The 24,821-nt window shown below is 40.5% G+C and overlaps 2 protein-coding genes across 11 annotated transcripts in view; one reads left to right on the top strand and one right to left on the bottom strand.

Moving 5' to 3' along the window:
• The window catches only part of PHC3 (polyhomeotic homolog 3), a 28,625-nt gene extending 14,588 nt beyond the window's left edge, over positions 1-14,037 (top strand). For 5 of the 8 annotated variants that reach the window (XM_085069002.1, XM_085069001.1, XM_085068999.1 and 2 more), the window contains 4 exons: positions 951-1,065; positions 1,780-1,930; positions 2,022-2,253; positions 6,113-14,037. In XM_085069002.1, coding sequence (XP_084925128.1) covers positions 951-1,065; positions 1,780-1,930; positions 2,022-2,253; positions 6,113-6,267 — 653 coding nt within the window. In that variant the 3' untranslated portion in view covers positions 6,268-14,037. Of the gene's footprint in view, positions 1-950; positions 1,066-1,779; positions 1,931-2,021; positions 2,254-6,112 lie in introns of those variants that run through there. The other 3 variants (XR_014853985.1, XM_085069003.1, XM_085069004.1) reach the window with 3 other exon arrangements.
• Positions 14,038-14,570: 533 nt separating this feature from the next.
• On the bottom strand, positions 14,571-17,518 carry GPR160 (G protein-coupled receptor 160). 3 transcript variants are annotated; one of them, XM_085069005.1, is made up of 3 exons: positions 17,222-17,518; positions 17,002-17,126; positions 14,571-15,981 (listed from the first exon to the last, which is right to left on the bottom strand). In XM_085069005.1, exon 3 carries the CDS (start codon positions 15,925-15,927, stop codon positions 14,911-14,913), a length of 1,017 nt encoding a protein of 338 aa, XP_084925131.1. In that variant the 5' UTR covers positions 15,928-15,981; positions 17,002-17,126; positions 17,222-17,518; the 3' UTR covers positions 14,571-14,910. The 3 variants fall into 3 exon arrangements, with proteins under 3 accessions (XP_084925131.1, XP_084925132.1, XP_084925133.1); XM_085069006.1 differs by having other exon boundaries at positions 17,446-17,514; XM_085069007.1 differs by lacking the exon at positions 17,002-17,126 and having other exon boundaries at positions 14,571-15,979; positions 17,446-17,490.
• Between the last annotated feature and the right edge of the window lie 7,303 nt (positions 17,519-24,821).

The following is a 24,821-nucleotide window of genomic DNA, read 5'->3' as shown; positions in this document are numbered from 1 at the left end:
TGATTCAGTGTTCTTTTCAGTATTAACACCATGCTGTTTCTCAGATTTCAGACAGCTTGTCTGTTTTGCAGAATTCAAACATTCATGGTTTTGGTTTTAACTATTGTTCCTGACAGCTGGTGTTAAGTTTATATACAAAATTGTAACTAGTTATTAGATGTGCTAGTAGGAAACAACCAACATTGAGACACATACACATACACAGAAGTTGAGTAGAGATTTTCTGTTAGTAAACCAGGGGTAAGGTTGTGTGTATGATAGAAACACCCTTTAAATACCCTTTTCTGTATTTCCAGCTCTTTGCTGCACTAGTGTTTTTTGTGGAGCAGGGAAAGTACCATCTCACCCCTCCAATAACAGAAAAATATTCTGTAACAATAAGCTGCAAATCTGCAGATGCCATATCCTTTTCTTTATTACATGCAGCTTATCTTTTTCGTAGATTCAATGTTATGTAGATTCAAGATCAATGTTCTCCTTACTTTCACAAGTCCTTTGGTTGTAACAGCTGCTTATTCAAAGAAAGCATTTTAAAAGGTTAATGCATTATGTCATTACAGGAGAGTTTGAATTTAGACTGTGGAAGGCCTGGTTCTCTTAATGAGCTCCTTGTAAAGCAATTCATGAGGACTATAACCCTTCTTTTTAAGTTGCTTGCTATGTTTGAGGGCAGACCTGTTCATTGATGGCTTGAAATTCAACAAAAAACTGATTAAGTTCATTGAATAACTTAATTGAAGGTTCATTAAGGTTCAGTTTGCTCAAGATCTTTTCTAGAGGGAGTGAAGTCTATGACTAGCATGCTTAGTTTTGCATAATTGTCTGTTAATCAAAGTATTTAATTGAATGTGTTAAATATTTGAAGATCTTTTGTTTGCTTGAGGTGAGAGATGTGAACATAATTTTGTGTCATTGAACCTGACTTCCTTACACCTCATTCTCTTCTTTAGAGGGACTGGATGAAATTGAAAGTGATCTTCTGAAGTGTGAATTTTGTGGAAAAATGGGATATCCCAATAAGTTTCTACGGTCAAAAAGATTCTGCTCCACATCCTGTGCCAAAAGGTACTCTATTTAGTTATTGTTTATCATTATCTGGTTAATGGATTAACCTGTCCTGGTTAAGGGAACAAGAATTCACTGTCAGCATCTGAATGCAAGATCTTCCATCATTACAGCTGGAAAGTTATGTTTATTACCATAAGTTTTAGAAATGGGGAATAGTTTCCCATTTCTAGTAACCACTTAGCTCCTTTTTGGCATCAGTGTGTCTGGACATGACCTTTGTCTTATTCCCATTTAAGTAGTGGGAATATATGTTTTTTATTTGGTACTTCTTGGGACACCACCAGCAAAATAATCTAAAAGGGACTTAACCCTTTAATCTTAACATGGGATTTTTGCCTCCATCCTCCTTTGACTGGGTATCAGCTAGGTAGAGAAAACGGAACCAGAAAATACAATGTGATTTTAAGTTTTTAGTGGACATTTCAGAGCAGAACTGTACTATGTGATAAAATGCAAAGGTATTTCTATTATGGAAAGTTTTTAAGAATGGGAAGGACAGGCATCTTCCAGGGGCAATCTGGATGTACTTGATCCCACATCAAGATGAGGTTTTTGAGTAAATGGCCTTCGAGATACCTTTCTCTTGTATTTCTGTGACAGCTGTTGTTGTAATTAAGCAGCATTTCTACAACACTGTGATTTTACGGTTGCTTGATTGAATTCAGTCCAAAAAACTACTAGTGCATTATTGAATATATCTTACTTCTTTAGGCACAGCCTTAGTTGCACTAAGAAATTTGGGCTGTTTCCATCAGACAAGACCAGTCGTTGGAATCGGAAGTCAGATAGCCAAAGTCTTGGGCGACGCGGGCGTCGGCCGAGCGGCCCTGAGGGGGCATCACGGGATCATTTTCTTAGACAGGTCTGTGGAACATTTGCTTCAAACTATGGCATTGCTTTGGGAATTGCAAATAAAGCCTAATACTGTAGTGTGCTTGTACTGCGTTTTCCAGCTTCCAATTACTTATCCATCTGCAGAAGAAGATCTGGCTCCTCACGAAGATGCTGTTCCGACGGCCATGACCACGCGCCTGCGGAGACAGAGTGAGAGGGAGAGGGAGCGCGAGCTTCGGGAGCTGAGGATCCGGAAAATGCCAGAGAACATCGACCTGTTACCAGTGGTGCAAACCGACCCCTCAGTATGGACTGTTGATGAAGTTTGGGCCTTTATACATTCTCTGCCTGGTATGGAATGGGCAATAACTCATTCTGTTGGTTTTAACAGTGAAGTTCCTTGCTTTATACCAACATTGTGATGAGGAGGTGGTGTGCTAACAGCAGCAGTGTTAGCTGGTGATGGAGACTGGAATATGATTTGTTTCCTCTTGCTTGTTCCTTCAGCACAAATCCCATGTTGATAGAACTAGTCCCACTTCTGCAGTTGCATCCCAGCTGATGGAGATTAGAGCTGTTCCTTCCTTCAGTCTGACTTCTCTCAAGAGGTCAGTGGAGAGATCAGACACACTTCCTCCCTGTTACACTGCTTTCTTCTCCTCCCTCCTCATTTGTTCCTTCTTCTCCTCTCTTGCTGCTTATTCAGTAGGAAAAGCAAGAGCAGTGTTACTTCCCTTGGTACAACTGAAAAGTTTGAAAGATTTGTCCTGATACAAGTAATTAAAAAATAAAAAGCAAGTTTCTGCTATAAAGTTAAACTTTATTTTGCATAGCTTTGCTCAGAGACACTCTGCATAGAGATTCTGCATATTGGAAGGCAGTTTCTTCTCAGAAAAAATAATCTGGTTTCTCCTTGTTCACAAATCTTTTCTTTAGCTCGATATTCACAGTTACCCTTATGTCATCTTCAAGTTATTTGACATTTATCACTTCCTGATTATCATAACCTTTAAAGCTTCACTCCCCACCTTTTCCCAAGGATGCCATTTTATCTGATCAAACACTGTAATCCGTACAGATAACAAGGCAGATCTCCACAGAAGCAGTCATACCAGAATTTTTGTTGCTTACCCATTAAAACCCAGGCTACTTTTGTTTCTCATTTTCTACTTTTCTGGAATGCTATACCGTTTTTCTGTGAATCCCATTAGGCTAATAGCCTGTAAGGAATATATCTTCATTGCTAAGAGTCATACACATGCATTATCACAGGTAATCTTTTGTAGTAAGTCAGGCAAAGAACGGAGTAAGAGATGTCTAAAGTCATCAAAAGTCATCCTTGAATTACTTTCTTTTGATAGTTTACTGAAATTAAGTAACACTGTCTGCTTCTGGGAACCTGCAGTGATGTTTGTGAAAAACAAGCAAAGCTGCTTAGGTTTAGCACATGGTCATTCCTGTTTCTGTACTTGAGCTGTGTTACAGAGTGTAGTTATATCACTGCTGTTTTCAGTTACTGTTTTTATAGACTTGAGGCTCTAATTGCTTCAAGAACTGATCCTAGGCTCTCAGTAAATGGTAGTTCCTGTGCTAGAATAGTTGAAGTGTGCCACATAAACACAATTCATTTACAACTACAGAACCAAAAATGTTATTCTGAAAATGTGGTTTCTGTTTTGAAACCATTACTTTTACAATATTTCACCAGCCACTGCATCTGGTTTAGTTTTTTGTATTCTATAAACAAGAGGATCTTTGATTTTAGGCAAACTTTATATTTATCTCTATTTAATTAAAATTTATTATGATTACTCATTCCTATCCATATGAATGCCTATTTTCACACATACTTTTTTTAAAAAAAAGTTCAATATATATTTAAAACTATATTCACAATCTGCCAGAATTTTTATTGCTACATCATTGCATTTGGGGTTTTTGGTAATTTTGGGATTTATTCTTTTCAGTATCTGAAGTCACTCTCTCGGAAAAATATTTTATCATATACTGCCAAGATTGATTAATGCAGGAAATAATATAGATGGTTTTCTTTATGGCATTTCATATTTTAGATCTACTTGGTGCTGTCTGTGCAGACCATCTGCCATGTTTAGGAGATGGTGATTTGTCACCTTTCCATCAACATTAGGGACATCTGTTTTCATTTACAGCTTTCTGCATAGTCTGTAGCTGAAATGGATTCATGTGTCTTTGTCAGGCTTTTCCTGAGTTCCTCTGGAGCCTTTTGGAGAAGTCAGTGTCCAGGACACTTGCACTGTTAGCTGCTTCATCTGGGGGAAGAGGCAGAACAGCTTAAGCTGAGCAGAATTATTCTCCTTTCTTTCCTCAGTTGCAAGATAAATGACCTTTCACCTGCTCCCCAGCACTTTTTTTTTTTCTTTTTTTTTTTTGGCAAAGTTATTGCACAACAAACAATTGCAAAAGTGCTTAAGAATATACCCAGATGTGCTTGGATGAGGGAACTGAAGTACATTTAACTTCCATCCTCTGCTTTTCCAAAAATGAACTGATAAAAAGTATTTTAAGAAGTTGCATGGAAATTCTTCATGTTCTGCTAAAGGAAAAAGCTGGCAACAACATCCAGTTATGTATTTCAATAGGATCAGTTTTGTTCCTAAATCTAAGAACTTCTCTCGATCTCTCAGATTCTTTGTAAATGCTGTGCTCTGACAATCACAGCATTCAGCACTCAAGTCAGACATGGCATGATACCTTTCCTAGAAATACTCAATTCTTGACTTAGAGATGTTTTATCTGTTGTCAGCACTTCAATAAAAAAACCTTTATGCTGATGTTAGAGCTAGTTGTTGCATGAGGTCTGTTTAACAAATTGTTAAGGAAAAAAATGTGCTTTATTCTTTGTGAAAAGGTAATTTTTTCCAACCTTGAATGTTACAACCTTTACACAGTAATTATACAAATGAATTCAGGTTTGGATGTTGGTACTTCCTTCCACGTTTCCTTTCTATTTGTCTGGTACACATTTATAAATCCATCAGGAAATTAGAATATCTATTCTTTGTAGAATTTAAATCTGAACACACAAGAGAACATGAAATTAGTTGATCTCATCTAGGTAGAAAAGTTCTTCACAGTGATTTCATATCTCTGTAATATATACTTTTAAAGTGGGAAAATGGAAAAAAGGAAAATACAGTCGTATTTGAGGAATAATTGAAATCAGGAATGGAAGGTGGAGCACAAATTTAAGTCTGAAGAGCTCTGAGACAGATGGAGAGACTGCTGGATTGAGAACACAAATGTATTAAAAAACCCATTAAAAACATGGCTGGGGGAAAGAAGCTTCAAATGAGCAATGACAATGAGTGTTCTCATGGGCTTTGTTAGCAGACATTTATCCATCTGACAGAGCTGCCACAGAGCCAAGCACAACTGGCTCTCTGCTCAACACATGTCCTGAACATCTTTGGAGGAACCTTTATTTCCAATGTTCTGTAGTGGAAAGGGGCACTCAGTTACTTGGGACAGTCCAACCCATGTAAAATCTTTTTTATCTGGTAAGTTGCAGTAACCTGAGACTGATATTTTGTGTTGAGAAAAGGAGTTTAACATGGAAAAAAGATCCAACCAGTTTAAAGTTGCACATGTGAAGTGAGTTGTGCTGTGTGTAGAATATTCACTCAGGTAATTAAGGATAAATGTCTTCATGAGATGGTTGTGCTAAAGCCATCAAAACTTTGTTTCCTTAACCCAGTGGTAGCACCCAGATGGAATTAACTCCTGTTATGTGGATATTTTAATTGAGTTGCACATAGCAGTACAGCTATCTTTTATAGAATTAGATAATAGTATCTTTTTATTGCTGGAAAGAACCCACTTGAATTATGTTCCTGATTGCTATTTCAGTGCTGTTTTCCCAATCTCTTCTAATCATGAGAGGTTGTTCCTCTTAATGAAATGAAAATTCTGTCTTTGCTGGGACTTGAAATTCCCAGGGAGTAATTCTCCAATAAATACAGTGTAATTAGAGGCTGTAGTAAAAATTACATTCAGATTATTTTAGAATTCCCATCATAATATTGAACTCTTGCATGTAATTGAGGTTCACTAAGCTTAAAGGAATGAGCACTGGAAAATGTGTAGCTGAAAAGCTCTAGTGTGGACGGAATCACTGGATCTAAGAATGCACATTTCTAAAGCAATAATTGTATTTTTTATTGCTTTTTAGGTTGTCAAGATATTGCAGATGAATTTAGAGCCCAAGAAATTGATGGACAAGCTCTCCTCTTGTTGAAGGAGGATCACCTTATGAGTGCAATGAATATTAAGCTTGGACCTGCATTGAAAATCTGTGCACGTATCAATTCCTTGAAAGAATCCTAGGAGGTGAACATGAAGGTTTAAACAACAGTTTCTCAGTGACAGAACCGACAGTAATATGCCAACATCTTCACTGTGGCATGAGTATTACTGGGATGTTTTGTTAAATAGGTGGGGTTCTCCCCACAGAAAGACTTTAAAATGTTCCTTTGATCAAACCAGGAGTCCTCTGTAGTTTTCAACAACTAACAGGTTCATGGTAAAGCCTGAGTAATGCTTTGAGTTGAAGTTTTTCATGGAAAAACATGAAGTGAAATATGCTGTGATAGGTTAAATATTCCCCAACATGTACTTCATCTTATGAGTTTTAAGATTAAGACCGCAGTCCCCACCCCAATCTAGACACCATTTAAATTGTGTTGCTGTATTCTGAAAGATTTTTCCCACATACAGCAGTGTTTGGACTGAACTAACAGAAGTGTCCACATGCCCTGTGGAAGCACTAGTACCAGTAAAATGCTATGCATTTAGTTGTGCTCTCTGAGTTTGTTTTAGTCTTGAGCAAATTGTTTGTAAGGGGTAGGTTGGCAGCTGGTTTTCCTCATGTAGGCTTACCCTCATCTCTGCCACTATAGTATTTTCTTGAAGTCTGTAAAATACTATAAACCACGTAGATGTCTCATCAAAATCCTCATGATCAGGCTACTGACACTCCTGCCAGAGGTAACTGAAGCACACGTTACTTTACTCTTTGAATGCTGCTATGCACTAAGGGGGCATTAAGTGTTAGGTTTGTAGTTTCCCATGCTGCTAGTTAAGCTAGACCAGCAGTTCTCAAATGGGGGTTCAGAGTGGACCCTGAAGAGGTGTGTGAGCACTCAGGGTTCAGGTTCCCAAATGCCTGGGTGTGAGGGGCTGAAAACTGCAGCCAGGATGAGCTCATGTTGAGACAAGTTACTTTAGAGACTGGAGGAAGGGACAGCATAGCTCAGATGTTCTTTTTCTTGATACCTCTTCTAACATGTCTTTCCCTGTAGTGCATTCCCATTGCCTCACTGGAAGCTTCCAAGCACCTTTTACTTGTCCAGTGGCCAGTGTGAGCTGTGCTTGCAGCAGTCTGAGGAAGGAGCAATGAGCCCCTTCAGAGCTCATGCAGGAGCAGATGCTGCTGCCATGAGGGAGCCTGGAGCTGCAGGTCAGCAGGAGAAATGCCAGTGTTGGCAACTGTGGGAGAAATATCCAGGGACCCTTCTTTGTCCCTCTGGCAGGATTTTGTCTTGGATGCTGCAGAACAGGTGGTGGGATTTTAGTGTCTCCTTCCATCTTCCCTCTCTCGCACTCTGTGGAACAAATACATGTTTCTCCAGTTACTGATGCTCTTGGAAGCTGCCTGGCCTCTGAGGCAGCAGCACCTTCTTGGCCTTTGCTTCCCCACCACCTGTGCACAGATGCTCATGGATGTATTTTGTACTTCTGTTTCCTCCCTTTTGCAGCTCCACTCCCCTTATGTACAGACCTGGATCCCTAAGCTCTTGTGTAGGGAAAGAAGGGTACGTGTGCTGATAGTCATTGTGTATATTTGAATTAAATGTGTATGTGTCTGCAAATAATGTATTTTTTTGTATTTTATGCAAATTAATGCATAATATATGATTGTGTAGGGAGGTATTCAGGGGGGCTGTAAAGTATTCCTGAAGAGAAGAGGAACTGACCTAAAGTTTGAGAACTGCTGCCCTAGATCAGAAGGAGTCAATGCACATACACTGGCTAAAAGGCAAGTTTGTGACTGACAGATTAATATGTATATTATTTAACTGATGACCTTAAAGAGAAAATTTGGATTATGGAAAAATCTGTGCTTCATTTTCCTTTAATTAGACTATTGCTTTGTTTCCACTAACAGACTTTCATACCATTACCTTCAGATCAACATTAGAATCATTGTTTTTAATTACAACTGTTTGAGCTTGCTAATAGCAGATGTTATTAATGTTTTTATTAACCACTGAAGCTGCAAGTTAGGACAACACATTGCTGTTACACGCTGGTATGTGGTGAGAGCCCTTATCCAAACGGCACCAAAGCTTTAGAGGATGAATTCATGCCTGGATTTATTTTGGAGGGAAGTTGCTAAGCACTTTCTAATTTGTTTTTTTCTGTTTTCAGTTACTGTTGTAAAATAAACTTCTTAGTTGAAGTTCCAACGTTTGCTAATGTTCATTTGAAAGACATTCAAATGATGGAGACAGTGGGTTCCCATTTGTAGCATTTCTGTAAGATACAGTGTAGCATATCTGTAACATATGTTCTAAAGGATATGTTCTGTTTTGATGAGCTAACTGAAGACTAAAGAGATCTTAGATATTTATCCTTTGGCTTTTGTCTTAAAGTTTTATTATTTTTATACAGAAATCTCACTGGCTAATTTTTAATCTGTCTTCTGATTGTACTGTTCTTAGGCAATGTAAAGTGTAGGGATACATAAATGTGGTTTGATAATGACTTAAGGTGTATTAGAAAATGTGGACTTAGGGGTCTTACTTAGACCTGTAGTTAATCAGTGTTACATGCATGAGAATTTCATGGCTGCTTTAATTTTGCTTTGTTAGACAGCTTTCAGGAGAGCTGCTCCAGCTAGTGTTTGTGTCCAGCTCAGCCATAATCACTGCCAGGTGCCAGGAGCTCAGAGCAGACCCCAGTAAGGCACATCTGGTCCTGTTCTTCTGGTATGTAACATTCCCTGTGGGTTTGGGAGAGCCACAGATACTGAGTTATGCTTTAAATATTCATGAATGCAACAACTTAGAATGTGGGCCTTATGCATATTGGAAGTTTTTTGTCTTCTTCAGTGATTTTGGCAATTGACTGGAACTTAAAAGCAGACCCAGCTAACCAACCTGTACTGACATAGGTGCACTTGTATGGGTGTGTTTGTCAGTGTAGCTGTGTCAATGAAATAAATTTAAAAAAAATTCACACTCTCATGTGAAAGTAGGCTGGAAAGTTTCCAAGTGCAACTGAAGTCTACTTGCGAAGCTTATGAACTTGCTCAAAAAAAAGCAATATAATACTTAGAGTAAGAGTCCTCCAGAACCATTTTATGTACCAGCCACTTGCTGTTCAGATAGGTAAGGTTTTCCCAGGCTTATGTTACCATTTCCCGTGACTTTCCCACAGAGTCACCTGTACCCTCTTGCAGAAAAAATATTGAAGATTTTAATTGGATTTTAACACTTGTTCCCACTGGATGTGTCTACAAGAAATCCTTTATATTAGCTGTATTTCCTAGGATTTTGCTTTCTGTATTCAGACTTCTGGTGCTGCAGGCTACCTGTCACAGTCAGGCTTGCAGTATTTCAGCTCCTTTAGGAAGAAATACAGGATGCCCCAGGATCTTAGCTCAGGAGGGAGCTTGGCTTTCTCCCTTCCTTTTCCTCCACTAGTCTCCATCCTACACTTTGGTGCCAGGAAGAGGAAAGGATGGGATAAAACTAAGTGTTTGGGCAGGACTGTGATAGCCTTTGCATCATTTCTGTATCTTGAGCTCAGCTGTAAGGAAATGATCAGGTATAAAACCATTGAAGTGTGGTTTGAACAGAAGTTTGTCATGAGACTGGGGTGGGTATGGTGTGTCACTGGCTGGCATGGCAACTGAAACTAATGCCAGTTTCAGATGGATGTTTTCATTCTAGTATCACAGTATCAGTGCAGAAACTTCCATCTCGATAGCTCATCAGATGTGTTACACACTGACAAATGTACAGCTCTGAGTGATCAAAGAATTCAGTGACAGCTGTGTTGAATCCTGGTTTTGCAAATAATTAGACATCCACATAATTTATAACATGAGTAGTTCTGATTGTACTAAGACTGTTCATGTTAAAATTCAGCATGTATAAAAGCTTGCAGGATTATTTTCTCACCAGTTTTGTATAGTGATGGCCTGTTAGCATAAACTTAGAGATATAGTTGTCATCATTAACCAGACATTTACTCATTGATTGTTCTAGGCTGCAGATAATAATTGTGCAAAATAATCAATCTAGGATACTTTTTTAACCTTCACCAAAATTAGTTTATTAGAGATGGAGAGAAGCTAACATTTTAGAGTATTTTGTTTTAAATACACTGTTTCTGTTCAGTACTGAGTGGAACAGGTATGAGCAGAGCCATAAATGAATAATTTCAGTGTAAAGTGTTAATTGCTCATAGTGAATTAACTTTCAAGTCACTCTTGCATAGTGAGCTGTAGTTTGACAGGAAATACTGTGAGGAGAACGACATTTTAAACTCATTTAATGCTTAGTTCTTTTAAGATGAGCCTAAATTAAATTCATTTTAAAAGAATTTGCCTTTAGTAATGAGAATTTATTTAGACCTGATAGGTTCTATGTAGTTACATCCCCTGGATGGCTTTGCAAATAGTGACATTTGAAGAAGAGATGGTAGTGATGGTCCAGCCAAGTGCCAGCTGTGTGGGTTTTTTTCAGGAAGCTTTTTCAGGAAGCTGTACCTGGTCTGAGCTGATGGACAGCCTGTACCTGGAGTCAGGGCCTGGGACACAGACTGAGCACCAAGGCAGTGAGCACACATTACCCTCACCCATGGGAATCAGCCTGATTTGTTCTTGACATCTTCATCTCTTTGGAACTCTGATCTTTCCTTCCCCATTCAATTTCTGAGTGTGGCATTTTGCTCTGTGGGCTGGAGCATTTTGTGTCCTGCTTTATCCCCTGGGTCTCATGCTCCACATGTGCTCAAGGCCCTGTCCTAAGCTGCTGTGTAAGTTTGTGTAACCTCTGCATTAGAACTCACACACCACCTGCTCATTCACTTGAAGGTTGCATAGTATCTACAGATCTCTTACAGCAAAGTGGAAAGAAAAAAGTGAAGTTCAAAGATGTGGATATACTGGTAATTGCAGGTATGTAGCAAGCTCACAGTCCAGCTTTTGTAGCCATGGATTTCACTTTTCTGAAGCACAGTTCTGGGAGCCAGTGTTATGAACAGATTTCAAGTTAAAATTTTTTTAAGCTTCCAGCATGTATTCCTGCTGAATTATCCAAATGACTCTGTACAGTAAGGATCTAGAAAAATGAGATTTAAAAAGATTTTTTCCATCTAGAAGTAATTGCAACTTGAGCACAATTGTGCATTCATAGAATTGTAATCATAAATACTGTTTAAGTGCAATACAGAACACTGAAGGAACATTCTAATTGTGTTTATAAAGCATTGTTTTGGTACATAGGGTTGTTGACAGGCTTGTAGTGTTGTTGCTAGGTAATAATCAGGGTATCTGTGCTGATCATGGGATTAGGCTCAAAGCACAAATGTCTTTGATTCATGAGGTAGATCTGCTTTGTAGGTGAAGTCTGGTCAGCCTGAGGAAGGCTTGTGTTGTCCTCCACTACCTAGCCAGGATGTTTCCATCCCCTGGCAGCTTTTTGCAGTCATTTTTTGAAAGAACAGTGAGGGATTCTGCACACCCAGTTTCCTTTCCAAGTAGTCTTTGTGTTATTGAGTGAACAAGCCAGTACTGACCAGGGAAGATGTGTGTAAAAATGAAGGGTTTTATCACTGAGTGCCAAATACTCTGTTTAGAGTTGAAATCACATAGAATATCTCATTAAAATCAATGTTGATTTGTAAGAGATTCTTTAAATGACAAAAGTACAGAAGTTTCCCTTAAAGGGTTAACACTTTAGTTGTTGTTAGCATTAGTATCAAATAATCCTATAGAATTAAGGACTGTAAGGTATTTGAATGGTGTAAGGCCATTAGTTTCTGTCACAGCACAAGTGATGTACAGAGGAGATGTAGCAGTGGTTATCTGTAGTTCTTTTATTTCAGATACTTCCACCTTCCTGGCATAGCTTCTGTCCTCTTTGGCAGTGAAACTGTCGCCCTGTTCTTAGGGAGGGATGGTCCAGGGCTGTGTGGCTGGACCCAAGCACCAGTGTTGGGAGTCCCCAGAAGCACCAGGTAAAAAAAAATGCACAGAGAATAAGATATAATTGTTAGGAAGGCAGTAGGATGGAGATCACTGCACAGCTGGTGTTTCTCTGCATGAATGCCAATATAAAAGCTTGCAAAGAGAGTTTCTATTGATAAGTTTTAAATTAGTCACTAAGGAGGCTCAGGCACCACAGTTGGATGTTGGTGGAGATCTGCAGTGCCACTGTTGCCACCTTGATGGAGGTGACAGCCTAAAGGTTGATGCTCTTTGGCACGTTTCCACAAAAAGTAAGAAAGAATAAATTTGACAAGTAATCCAGTGATGTAACACCAATCAATTAATATTTGCTTTGGCTGCACGTTGTGGGTTCCCTGTAAAAAATGTTAAAAACTTCAAGTGGCTTTAGAAGCACTGCAGCAACCACTGGAATTCTGGCACGTTAGGGCAGACAGGGTTGTGTAAACTTTAATTAAAGCTTGGGAAGCTGAACCACACTGATAAATAAAACATGTCAGCAGCCTCACCCAACTTGTTGCTGTTCCAGTTCTGTTTACGTTAGTGATTCAGAAGGGTGAGACTTATCACGCAAACACACCTGAAATGAACTTGAAAATAGCTTTGCCTTCATCTGGTGTTGAATGAACTTTAAAAGAGAAATTTCCCCCTGCCTGCTGAGTCTGTAGGGATTAGTTATTTCATGATTCTGAAATGCCTGGTGCATTCCTATATTTGAGGTATTTGCTGATTTTTAAATGGAATTACGTTTTGTAAATATTTTGTCAGCCCCATTTCAGTGGGTGTCCAGTTTATATACAACCTGAAGAAATACTGTGTCAAACCCCTGTGTTTAGCCATGGTTTATCCTATAGCATTTCCAGCACTAACAGCAATTACAGTTTGAGAGAGCAAGGAGTGATTGCTTAGGGTTGCTTTTCCAGTTAACATTGCATGTGCTTTCCTACTTTTAACAGGGAAATAAAATCTCCTCCAAGTACATTTTCCAGCATAAAAAATGAAATAATTTGTGGTGCCAAACACTTCAAACTATGTTGCTAAGCATTGCCTCCTCTTATTGCACTAGCTTTAAAATTCAGTTTTCCATCATTTACTGTCCTTTTGATGGCCTTTTTAACAGATTTGCCCCCAGAAACATTTTCTACTGCTGAAAAATGCTTGTCCCCTTTTGATTACGTCACAGAAACCTCAAAGAAATTTAGCATAGATTGTGGGTGAAAGAAGCACTATGTGGGGTGAAGTAATAAATCAAAATAATCACATTTTGGTATGTTTCAGAAATCAAAGATTAATTTATGATTGAGATGTGATTGTGTATTCTTATGGAGTGAAATACTGGAATATTCTTTTATAAGAAAATTTAACCCATGTAGTATTAAATTCTGCAATTAAATCTATCTCTTTAATTGATATATAATAATATAAATTATTACCCAAAATTAAATTTTACAGTTGAAGAGCACACAGTGAACTATGTAAAAGTATGATCTTCACTTTGTGAATAATTTTTTTAAGAAGCACTTTCCTATGACCAACTAGCATGTGAATGAATTTTAGATTCTCTCATTTGTTATGATCTGTAGAAGTGAAATTTCTTCAATCTGTCTGTTAATGGGTAAATCCATCCTACAAATGCTGAAACAAAGCACCTTATACTATGCTGCTTAACCTTGCTTGTAATTGCACCTTTTGTTATCTGCAGAGTTTTCTTAATGAGTATTCTTGTGTGAAATCATTGTTCCCTCTGAGACTGGGGGACGATTAACCAACCTTACAGCATCATTTACTTAGTTTCTCTTTCAATACAACATTGTATTGTGAGTTTAGTGCTTCAGAAATAAATGCTAATTTCATTTGTCTGCTTTGGTTGTGTATTATTTATTTCTCATATACAAAATCAAATCAAGTCCATTATAAAACGGTAAGAATTTGAAAGTTAAGAGTATTTTTGCTAGAAGCCTGACTGATTCTTTCCTTCTAAAGTAGTCCCACTTCATATTTAACTATTTTAAAGTAATTTTGGCTTCAAAATAAACTATATTATAATTTAAGCTATTCTTTAACCTTGGGCATGAATTTATTCTAACCCTGTTGCTTGTTGATCTAATTATTTAATTTTTAATATGTACATATACTGTAGAGAAGCAGCAGCAATGAAACAATTAAACAGCTCCTCTCCCGTGGCTGTGGAAGTTGCACATCTTGCACTGGTTTTGTACTATGTAAACAAAGTTTCTTTCTCTGTAGGAGTTGTAATTTCATGTTAGCTGTAACAAATTATTGCTTCTTAAACAGACAGCAACCCTTCCTTTCCGTCAAGCTGACAAAAAGCCACACTTTAACAGCAAAATACATTTCAAAAAGTCTTTTGAACCTTAGGTCAGCACCTGTATGTAACTCCAGCCTTGAAGACTTTATTGCATTTTGTATTGGAATACCTGAGATCGTTCCATTTAAAGGAAGTGTGAAATTCTTGTCGTAAACACGAGGCCTAACTGCAAACTTGTCCTATAAAAGCAGCAGTATAAACATGTAATTTGAAGTTGAATTTCCTGGACTGGCAGTGCTTGCTGCCCACTGGGTCTCTGTGTCCCGCACTCCAGTGCAATATTCACTACAGCATTGCTGCACACTGGACTTTTTTCCATGGAGTGAAGCTCTGGAGATATTTCCTTGTGTTGTCTGTAAGGACCCAGCCACACAACATCAGAGTTCTGCTTATTTGCAGCTCATTAGCAGATCACAATTACTGTGCCTCGCTTATCAGCTGGCTCTGTGCTTTCATTGTTGAATGGCATAAAGCAGAATTTCCAGCTGACAAATGGGTCTGTGCACCACACCTCTGTCAACTCCACATCGTGGCACCGACACCAATAGGCTGCTGCCAGGAGAAAGCTGTTGATGAAGTACAACCAGGGCACATTCATCTCCACGTAGGCTGGGATTTGTACACCCAGGAACAGAACCACCACCTGGAGAACAACAAACGGTGCCCAAGTGCCAAGGAAACACAGCAGGAGCCTGGTCAGGAGCTGCCACTTGAAACAAGTGTTGCTGTTGTTAGGCACGTAGGAGAACATCAGAACAGGCTGGCTGGAAAAGGAGAGGAGCCTGGCAGACAGCAGCATGGTTATCAGCTCCTTCCAGCAAGCTAGGAGTGCCACACCCAGCAGCAGCACCATGGCACACGACACCGAGTAGCTCTGCAGGCTGCCAGAGAGAGGGCACTGGTAAGGGGAAACACTGTTCTGGATTTCCAGCTCTTCAGAGACAGCGGGAACTTTGAGAGTGCAAAAAAACCCTGCAATCCATATAACCGCCACAGCAAATACATAAAGTAACTTCTGACCTCTTTTAGGGAATTTGGATGTTTGGGAGACGGTGGTGTAATAATCCAGAGCAGCCACGAGATACACTGGGTAATGCAAAATGCTGCAGGTCAGAGAAGTGATTTGAGTGAGGAGGCAGATGTGGTACTTTGTGAATCGCACACCCCAGAGCGCAAAGTCCTCAAAATAGAAAATGAAACAGATACTCAGCAGCAGTGTGAAATCGAGAAGTGCCACTGAAATGCAAAAATATCCCATAAAACTGACTTTCACAGGTTTTGGCTTAATTTGCAACATGAAGAAATCAAGGAATACTTTTCCAAACATGATCAGGACCAACATGTAGCTGATTTCAAGAGGTTGGCTGATGTAGGTGCAGTGGTGCTGAGCAGAACCATTTTCACAGAGGCTGACAGCCATCCTCAGGTGGTGGAAACAGCAAAAATAAGTGTCACAGGGCACAGTGCTTCATCTCTAAAAAGAAAAAAATAAATTTGTAAAAATTTTTTTCTGTGTACCAATTTTTTAATTCTCCATCACAGCAACTACCCAATTTGGCTGAATTTTTCAGGTTCCTTAATGAAGAGTAAAGAGTTTCACTAACTCATCATTAAATTATCAACTGCTTAAATTTTATGTTCTTTGAATTACATTCTTGAGAGTTAAAATGTCAAGATAAATTGCTTTTCTAGCTGCTGACCCAATGAATGGTTTAGGAAATAAGGTTGACTGTGTTCCTTTCCTTTAGAAATCATGGAGAGGTCTTTTTGTGCAGCTGGGCAGAGGGATGGAGGTTTCAGAGCTCCTACATATTTTGAAGAAATTACAGGACAGAAATCATACAAGACACTGCAGGATATGCTGCAGCACAGCCCCACAGTTCATTATGCCAGTAGAATCTGTAGGAAATGGAGACAGCAGAAATGTCTTGAAAGGAGAAAAAGCATCAATACAGCTTAACCTTTTTTGGTGCAAAAATCCTGGAACTCTGAGGCAATGCAAAGCACAGGGGCTTCAGTAGAAATGGGGCTTTTTTGTTCATCTGTAAGTACTACAGAGACCTCAGAACATCTGGTTTTCTCTTCAGACTTCCATAAGTTTCCTTATGATAACTCTTTCCCATGTGTTAATTCCTAAGGAAAGCGAACATAGAGTGGTTCTGTGTATGTCGGCAGGACATAGCATGGACAGCTTTGTCTAGTTTCTTAACCCTTTCCTTAAAGAACCAGGATGAAGTCAGTGATCTCAGTGAGAGCAAAGAAAAAGAAGAGCTGAGAAGCCAAGGCAGCTGTAAAATCGAATTGACTCTGAGGCTCTGTGTTAACAGGGACACTTGGTTTAAGCAGACACGCGTATTTTGTTACAAGTTTGCCAGTCAACATTTGTGTTAATGCACATTTGAGTTCGTGTGTCCTGAGAAGCAGAGCTAGAGCAACCATGAGTCCTTGGCAGCACAACTTGAGAAGCATCCGAGGAGTTTGTTTACAAGCCTACCTGGGCTCGCTGCTTCACTCTTCATCTGCACAAGTGCATCCTTTAAACCTCATCTGTCATTGCAGCACGGCTTAATTCCAGTGCGTTTCGTCTTCATGTACTGGGTGCTGCAGAAAGGAGGGAACCTGCACGCAAACGGGGTCCCGTTCGGTAAGATCATAGTAGTAATAATAGTAATAACAGCGATAGTAACAATTTATGTCTTGTAAGGCGGAATCACCTGTCCCGGGCCGTGCGGGCACAGCCCCATCCTGCGCACGGAGGGACCCGCGGCTGCCGGCGCCTCCCGCTCCTCACTCCCGGCCGCTCCCGGCCGAGCTCCGCTGCTGCTCCCTGCCCTCCCGACGGGTTCCTGCTCCTCTTCGGAGCGAGAGGGAGGGAGGGAGGAGGCCCGGGGGGCTCCGAGAGGATTCCCGGCTGCCCCCGCCCGGCCCCGGCACCCACCTGCGGCCGCCGCTCCGCGATCCGCCCGGCGGGGCTGCCACCTCCGCCCGCTGCAGCGCGGGGACCGGGCGGGACCGGGAGCGGCGGGGCGGGCCGGGGCGGGGGAAACACGGCACATGGAACACTTATCGTTTATAACACTTATAGCGCGTATAACACATGTAACATAACGTAGATAACATGTAACAGCTATAACACCCAACATGTAAAACACATCACAACATATAACACAGCACATGTAACTCATAACATATAGCACACATAAAAAACATAACACATGTAACAGACATAACACATATAACACACATAGTACATATAACACAAAATAACCACCGTGGGGAATAAGTTCCACGTTGTGTTGTGTTTGATCCCCTGGCAATGGGAGGTGAAGCAGCACAGTGGGATACTCAAATCCTTATAAAAGTGGCAGGTAAATATTTTGGGTTCTAAATGTGTGATGTGTGTGTGAAAAAAGGCGATGATGGGGCATGAGGGGGCTTCAGCAGGCGCCCTCGGGTCCCCCAGGACTTGGCTGCATGCAGGGAGCACAGGATGCTCTCTTTGGGAAGCTCTGTGCCCACAGGGTGGGTATTGCTTGATGTATCCCTGTGTACAAAAGTATCAATTGACTGACAGGTCTTAACTCTCTGAAATTAAATTCAGATGTAAGTTGTGATTTCCCTCCTCTCTCCCCCTTCCTTTTTCTTCTTCCATGGTTCATCTTAAGGATTAAATAACTTCAGGGGGCAAAATGTTTTGAGGGGTTTGGTTTTTGGGATTTTTTTTGGTTTCTTTTTTTGGGGGGCGGGGTTGGTTTGTTTTTGTTTTCTTTTGGTTTGTTTTGGTTTTGGTTTGTTTGGGTTTTTGTTAGTTTTTTAGTTGTTATTGGGGTTTTTTTTGGTTGGGTTTTTTTTTTTGTTGTTTGTTCATGGTTTTTTTGGTGGAAAAACAAGATGATCAGTATTCTGTAAAACCTGAGAGCTTAAAGTAATTTTCAGTAGTGTTCATGCTGGCCATAGTTACTTATCCACACAGTGTTTACTAGGACTGCACAAATTGGAGTGTAATAAGAAAATGTTTACACCTGAGAGGGGTATTTCCCCTTCTGAGCATCTGTACTCAGATACAGTCCCCCCACAAGTATCTGAATACTGATGCCTTCAGAGTACTTTTCTTCTTAGTTCTAACCCAGGGCAAAGCAGTGGAAGTGATTTTCCCAGTGGGAGCAAATGTACTGTTTGGATGTCTGAGTTTGTTTCTGTTCATGTCTGCCTTTCTGAATGCAGAAACTACTGCAGAGGCCTGAGTGAGGAGATACCTGGATGGTGGAAATGAGGAATTAGGAACAGTTGAGATATATTTTTCTGCTGATAAAAATCCCAAAGAATGCGTGACTGTGCTCAGTGAGCCTTCTGGGTGAGTTCCTCAGTGTGGCCCACAGAGCACAGGGCTGCCCACATTACACCTCCAGTTTGTGTTGTGGCTACTTCTCAGCTTCCCTTTCCCTCCACCACCTTGTGCTGGTTTGAAAGTTTGCTTCTTACTCACTGATTACTTTTGTTTTCTGCTCCTGAGTGCTGCATCTCATCTTCCATCCCAAAGAAATGATGATGCAAGGTGGGATGCCCTGGAAATCAAAAGCAGGGCTTGGTGCTGGAAGGATCTTCTTCTTGTTGTCAGAAGCTGCTCACTCTGTGTTGGGTAAGGGAGGAAAAAAACCTTTTCCTTCACAGGAAAAGTTGGAGGAACTTGAGAAACACCATGTGCTGAATAATGGCTTGAACCCATCCTGCTTGGTTAAAGAGGCTGCATTTATGTTCATGAGCAGCAATGGAAAGGTTTAAGAAATGAGTTTATATTTGCATGCAGGCAGCTGTGTGTGACAGGAGACTCCTCCTCCAGGAGGGAGGCACATGAAATAATGCAGAAAATGTCTTGTAAAAGCTGTTTGTGTATTAAAAGCTCGTGGTGGTTCTGTGTCCTCTGTGGTTGCAAGATATTTGCATAGAGACTTCCTTCCTTCTTTCTTCAGGACTCTTTCCTGCTGCTGGTAGCTCATATTTTGGGTTCTTTTATTGAACTTAGCTGTAATGGTAGGATTTTAGGACAAAGGGTGAAGGAACAAGCAAAAAGACCACCTCTAATTTCAAATCCAATGTGATAATTTTCTGAAAGAAGCAGTGACTGAACAAGTATCCTCACCGAGCAGGGGTTGGGTTCTACCCTCTCCTCCCTGCTGTGCTGGAGCTCAACAGTGCAGCCCCACAGGTCACTGCAGCCTCTGAAATCACTTAGGAAGAGCAGTGGGGACCAGCAGAGTCCCTCCATGTTGCTGCTGCCTGATTTAGGGCTGCAGGTTTCCTTCAGACAGGGGCAGGTGCAGATAATGAATACAACTCCTTTACACAGAGGAGTATGAGCTGTGCTTCCTGTGCAGTTGGACCTGAGTCTTCACTTTCCCCCTGCTCTTCCTGTTTAAAACATGTTGTGCTTTAGAAGCTCATTGCCACCTGTCTCTTTATTACATTGGGCAGAGGAATGAATTTAAACCTCACCTTTGTGTGTTTCAAGCAATCTTATGTTGGGATCTTGGATACTTCAAGCCATGTGGGTGAAGACAGGGAGATCAAATGCATCTTTTTGCGTTTTGGTGTCGTGTGGGAAAAGCTGCACATGGTGAACTCCTGCACAAGTGATTATGAACATTCCCTCTCCTGAGCAGCAAGGGGATGGGGCTGATCACTCTGGAGGTGGATGGACAGTGGACCACAGTCCCCGTGGAATGTTCTCTGGGACACATTTGTCTGTGGGGTGAGTGCCAGTCTGACAGCCTTGCCTGCACCCTCCCCTGTTCCCTGGCTGTGCCTTTAACTGGGTGTAGCCCAGCTGAGCCTGTTTAATGCCCTGTCAGGGTTTGTGCCTTGTCAGCGCTGCATTAGCAACCACAGTTTTGCAATGGCAAGCGGTTGTGGGGCTGCTGCTCCTGAAAGGCTGCATGGCTCAGAGAGACAGAATTTATGAAGATTTTATAATTTTTAATACAATATTTAACTAATAGAATATGTAACCAGTAATTTATTTGACAAACTTTATTTTTAACTAACTTTGCTTTTAAAGAAGAAAATGCTTGACCAGTGTCCCATTTGCAAGATGCTTTCATTTACTTTTCAAGAATCTTTTAAAAGCACAGACAATATGTGCTGGATCTTCATTTAGATCAGTTCAGGTGCTTTGTTCAGAAATTTGTTCTTAGGAAGAGCTTGTTGAGACAAAACACATTTCTGTAGCAATTTTAATTTGAAGACATCTGGTTATGAAATTCTAGTTCTGCTTATTCAGTGAAAATCCAGGAAATGCTGTGCAGAGCTGATGTCAGCCTTGCTGGATTTTCAGGAGTGGTGTTTCCTTGGTTTGTGTCCCTGCTGGGTGCTGTCACTGCACAAGGTGTAACCTTTCCTGGTGCTCATGATGTTGCTGCAGTGTTGGTGGATTTTTGTCTTGCCTTTGACACAAATAGTTTTTCAAGGAACTGGAAAAAAGATGGTATGAGCAAGGCCCTAAAATGACATTATATGGATGTAATTAAAAAACCCCAGTTTGTGGCTTGCTGGTCACCACAACACAAAACTACAATTAAGACTGAAGCCAACATGGAGTGCAGGATGTGATCAGACTCTCCCTGTGTTGCTCACAAATACCAAAGCAGAGCTAGGAATCTTTTGTAACCTTTTAGGATATTACTACCTCTTGCTAGATGTCAATTTTAAACAAATTCTGTTGTGGCACTTTCATTTAAAAGGAAGCTAAAAAGGGGGGAAATGTAACTTCAATCCTACCCTCGGTATGAAGAATTCCAAACTCCATCTTCTGACTCCCAACAAACAGCCTAATTACTGACTGAACACTCACATGCCAGAAGGAGAAAAAAATGGATTTACTGTGAAGGCCAGTGAGAGTCACCTGGGACCCTCCTGTGTATTTTTATTGATTAGCAAAGATAAACAGCCAGGGTGTCTCTCTCCTAAGTACCTCCATCCTTCACTGGATCCAGGCTGCAGGGGACTTTCAGGGATCACAGGCTGAGCCTTTCTTGTGTTTGCCTGCTGCTGTACAAGATGAGGATTAATGGGTATTACCACCTGCAGAAAATCTTTGATCTTGATCTAAAGCAGGATCAGTATTTACCCAGTACTGTTAGTTCCCTCTTTACTTCAACTTGCACTGAAACTGTTTGCACAGTGCTGTTACTAATTCTAAAATAATTCCTCTCTCAGAAGTCTTTTATCATAAAATAATTTTTTTGAGTGATTATTATTTTCACATACCAAAAAAAAATACACACATGGCAAAGCGAATGTCTCTGTGTCAGCCAGGCAGTAATGGACTCTTTGTGGACACTATCAGGAAATGTGCCTTTTGTTTTCCTGCACCTGTTGCTGAATTACAAATAAAATAATCCAATGCTTTATTAAATAAAATGAGAAGCCCTAATGAAATTGTACCAGCCATTACCAGGAAGTCTATTGAAAACATGCAGCAGCTGCTTCAGTCTCAGTTCACTTACACTGATAGGATTGTTTCACCCTTCTCCTTGTGCTCTGAGTGAGAAGGGCACAGTGCCTTGGACCATCTCACACCACTCTTCCTTCGCTCCCTGGGAAGGATTTGGTCAGAATGAGTAATAAATAATGCTCAACAATTGAGTTCCTTGGGCTTGTAGAAGTTTGTTAGAATCAGTGCCCCAGGCTTTGTGTCTGATTGTTTTGCAAACATCAGCTTTCCATGACAGTGATAAAACAGGTAAAAATCTCCTGTTTGATTCTGATTCTGTAGAGAGGGGTTGATCAGAAAGGTTGAGAATCAAATCAGTGAGCCCTTCTCATTAGACAAAATACCTCAGCAGCCTGAGGAATGCCCTGGAGTGAGCAGGGGGTCAGCCTTGCTCAAGAGTTAAATGTCACCACTCCTTCACTAAAGGTCTCCAAGAGAATCGATCTGTCTCTGGTGCATTTAAAAGTCAACACATCTATCACAGCAGTGCTGGCAAGTAGGTGGAGATTGTTTCCCAGGACAGACTGTAGCTCCTAACAAGAGCTGCCTCATTTTAAAGACAAGGTAAGGCCAGCACTATTGTCCATGCTAAGCCTTGCATGAAAACCACTAAGTTGCATCTCAGCTGCTTTGGATCTTAGGAAATGTTTGATACAGGGTTTCTTGTAAAAATAGTGTAACAAAGAATGGTGTTCAAACTTGTATGATTCAAGGTTTGGTTTAAAAAATGTATGAGAAGTAGCTGGATGAAATGTCAGCCAAGGAGTAAGTGATACAGCCCTCCCTTCCCACAGCAGCTGGGAAAGGGTAGAAGGAGCAGTGAGAGCATATGCAGGTCCTGAGCATCTCCTTTGTGACCACTGAGTGTGAGCAGGAAATTATGTTCAGAATCTATCTCCTGCTCTGGTTTTGTGGTGCCTCAAATTTGTGGATCTACTCTGAATTTATCCCAGTGCAACTCCTTGAAGAGATTAGACTTGAATATGAGGAAGTAAGGCAAACAAGCTTTCTAGAGCTTAAGGAAATTATACACATAGAACTTTCCTATGTTCAACAACCTAGAAAATTTGATCTAGGTCAGGATAAAGCAAATTTTGGGGATGAGAGGGAGAGGAAGGATTCTGCAGAACTTCCAACTGCTGCCAGTCAGTCATCTGCAGCTGGAAGAGGATGTTTCTCTGTTGCCCAGGGCTTTTGATGCCAGCTGTGAGGCTGGAATATTGCTTTGCTGTCACTGTGACCCTGTTAGGAAAGAATGACATCCTCAGAGGAGCTGGAGAGAACCAGGCAAGGCTCTGAGGGCTCAGTGCCACGGTGAGAACTGCCGAGGGTTGCAGGAAGGAACATAAAAGCTAAGCCTTGCAGGTGCTCTCCATTTCTACAGCTCACATTTACATTGTCTGTATTTAGTGTTTACATGGGGCAGATGCTTCTGCCACCACTCTTCTGAGTCCTGGGAAAGTGTAATAAGAGTGAACTGAGGAACTGAGACATTCTCCAGTTTTATCTGCCCTTTTTACAGCAGTATGATGCTTGGTGAAATCCAGTCAGTGTTATTTCAAACAGAAAAAGGCCTAAACGAGCTATCATCTATCTATCTATCTATCTATCTATCATCTCCTACTTTATAGATATAAAACCCCAGAAAAATCTCCTTTATAATCTGCAGCAGATGAACATAAATGCTTCCCCTGATCTGCTGCTACAAATGAAGTTTACTGTTTGAAAATTGCTTATCATCCCCTACTTCTTTAACTTTTCCATAGATGAAGAAATAGGCAAGTTCATAAAATATTAATTTTTAATTGTTTCTTAATTGCTAGAGAAAGATCTGCCTCTTTTTAAGGAGCCCAGAACACCACAGGTGAGCTGAGGTTACTGTATCTGTACCAGAGCAGAGCACACATTTATCTCTGCTAAATACTGATCTACATTAAATACTCACTTGTGCTTTACCAGAAATTATTTAATTTAAAAGAATATATAGGAGTAATCATATCTTCTTGCAAAGAAAAAAAAGTTATATTGGGAGGAATATCAGTAAGACCACTACAAAATTTTATTGCAGGAAGGAAATTTTAGTAGTGTAGTTATTTAAATAACTTTCCACTAAATAGCTGTATATTTGTTCTCATGAGGTCAGTCTAGACTCTGGAAGTTAAAAATTAAAATCATTCAGAGGAACTTTGAAATGCCTGACATAAAAATGACTAAAGGTGGCCAAGTCCCTTTGTGATTTCCTTTTTTGACTGGAAGTCATGATAGCTTAAGTCCACTCAACTTTACCATTACTGGCATGCTGTAACCACTTCTTTCATTATTGCAAAATACTTCACAGGTATTTGGGGGATATTTCTAGGAAAACTAGCTTACAGTAACGAGTCATGAAGTTCTTTCTGTAGCCACTGACGAGATCTTTCTTACCCCACCTAAGAGATCAGAGCTGTGCACAGCAGATCAAGTGAGAAGTTGAAGGCCAATTCAATTTCTAGGCTGCAGGAGTCTGGAACTTGAATCAAAGTGACAGCACTGGCACATGGCACAGCCCCCTGAACAGGGAGCTGATGGTAACATCAGAGTTTCTATTATTTGACCATTTTTACTTGATTTGCTCAGCAAGGCCCTGAAGATGTTATTTCACCTGGAGGAGGAAACATACTTGAAACAACTGAAAACCACTGCATTAACTTCTTAAAACTGTCCAGGGCTTGGCTGCCCTGTGAAGCCCCAGTGCAGGCTCTGCTCTCCCCATCACATCGTGCACAACCCAGTCAGGTACAACAGGACTTTGTTTGCTCTTTTAATCAGTGATAACACACAAGTGG

This window comes from Lichenostomus cassidix, chromosome 9, assembly GCF_008360975.1.
Source record: "Lichenostomus cassidix isolate B80296 chromosome 9, HeHo_3.0, whole genome shotgun sequence".
In the NCBI taxonomy this organism is placed as follows: Eukaryota; Metazoa; Chordata; class Aves; order Passeriformes; family Meliphagidae; genus Lichenostomus; species Lichenostomus cassidix.
This window is presented reverse-complemented; position numbering and strand designations above follow the sequence as displayed.

Excerpts from the sequence above, each read along its gene's own strand:
- GPR160 (XM_085069005.1), bottom strand. The coding sequence starts at position 15,927 with ATGGCTGTCAGCCTCTGTGAAAATGGTTCTGCTCAGCACCACTGCACC.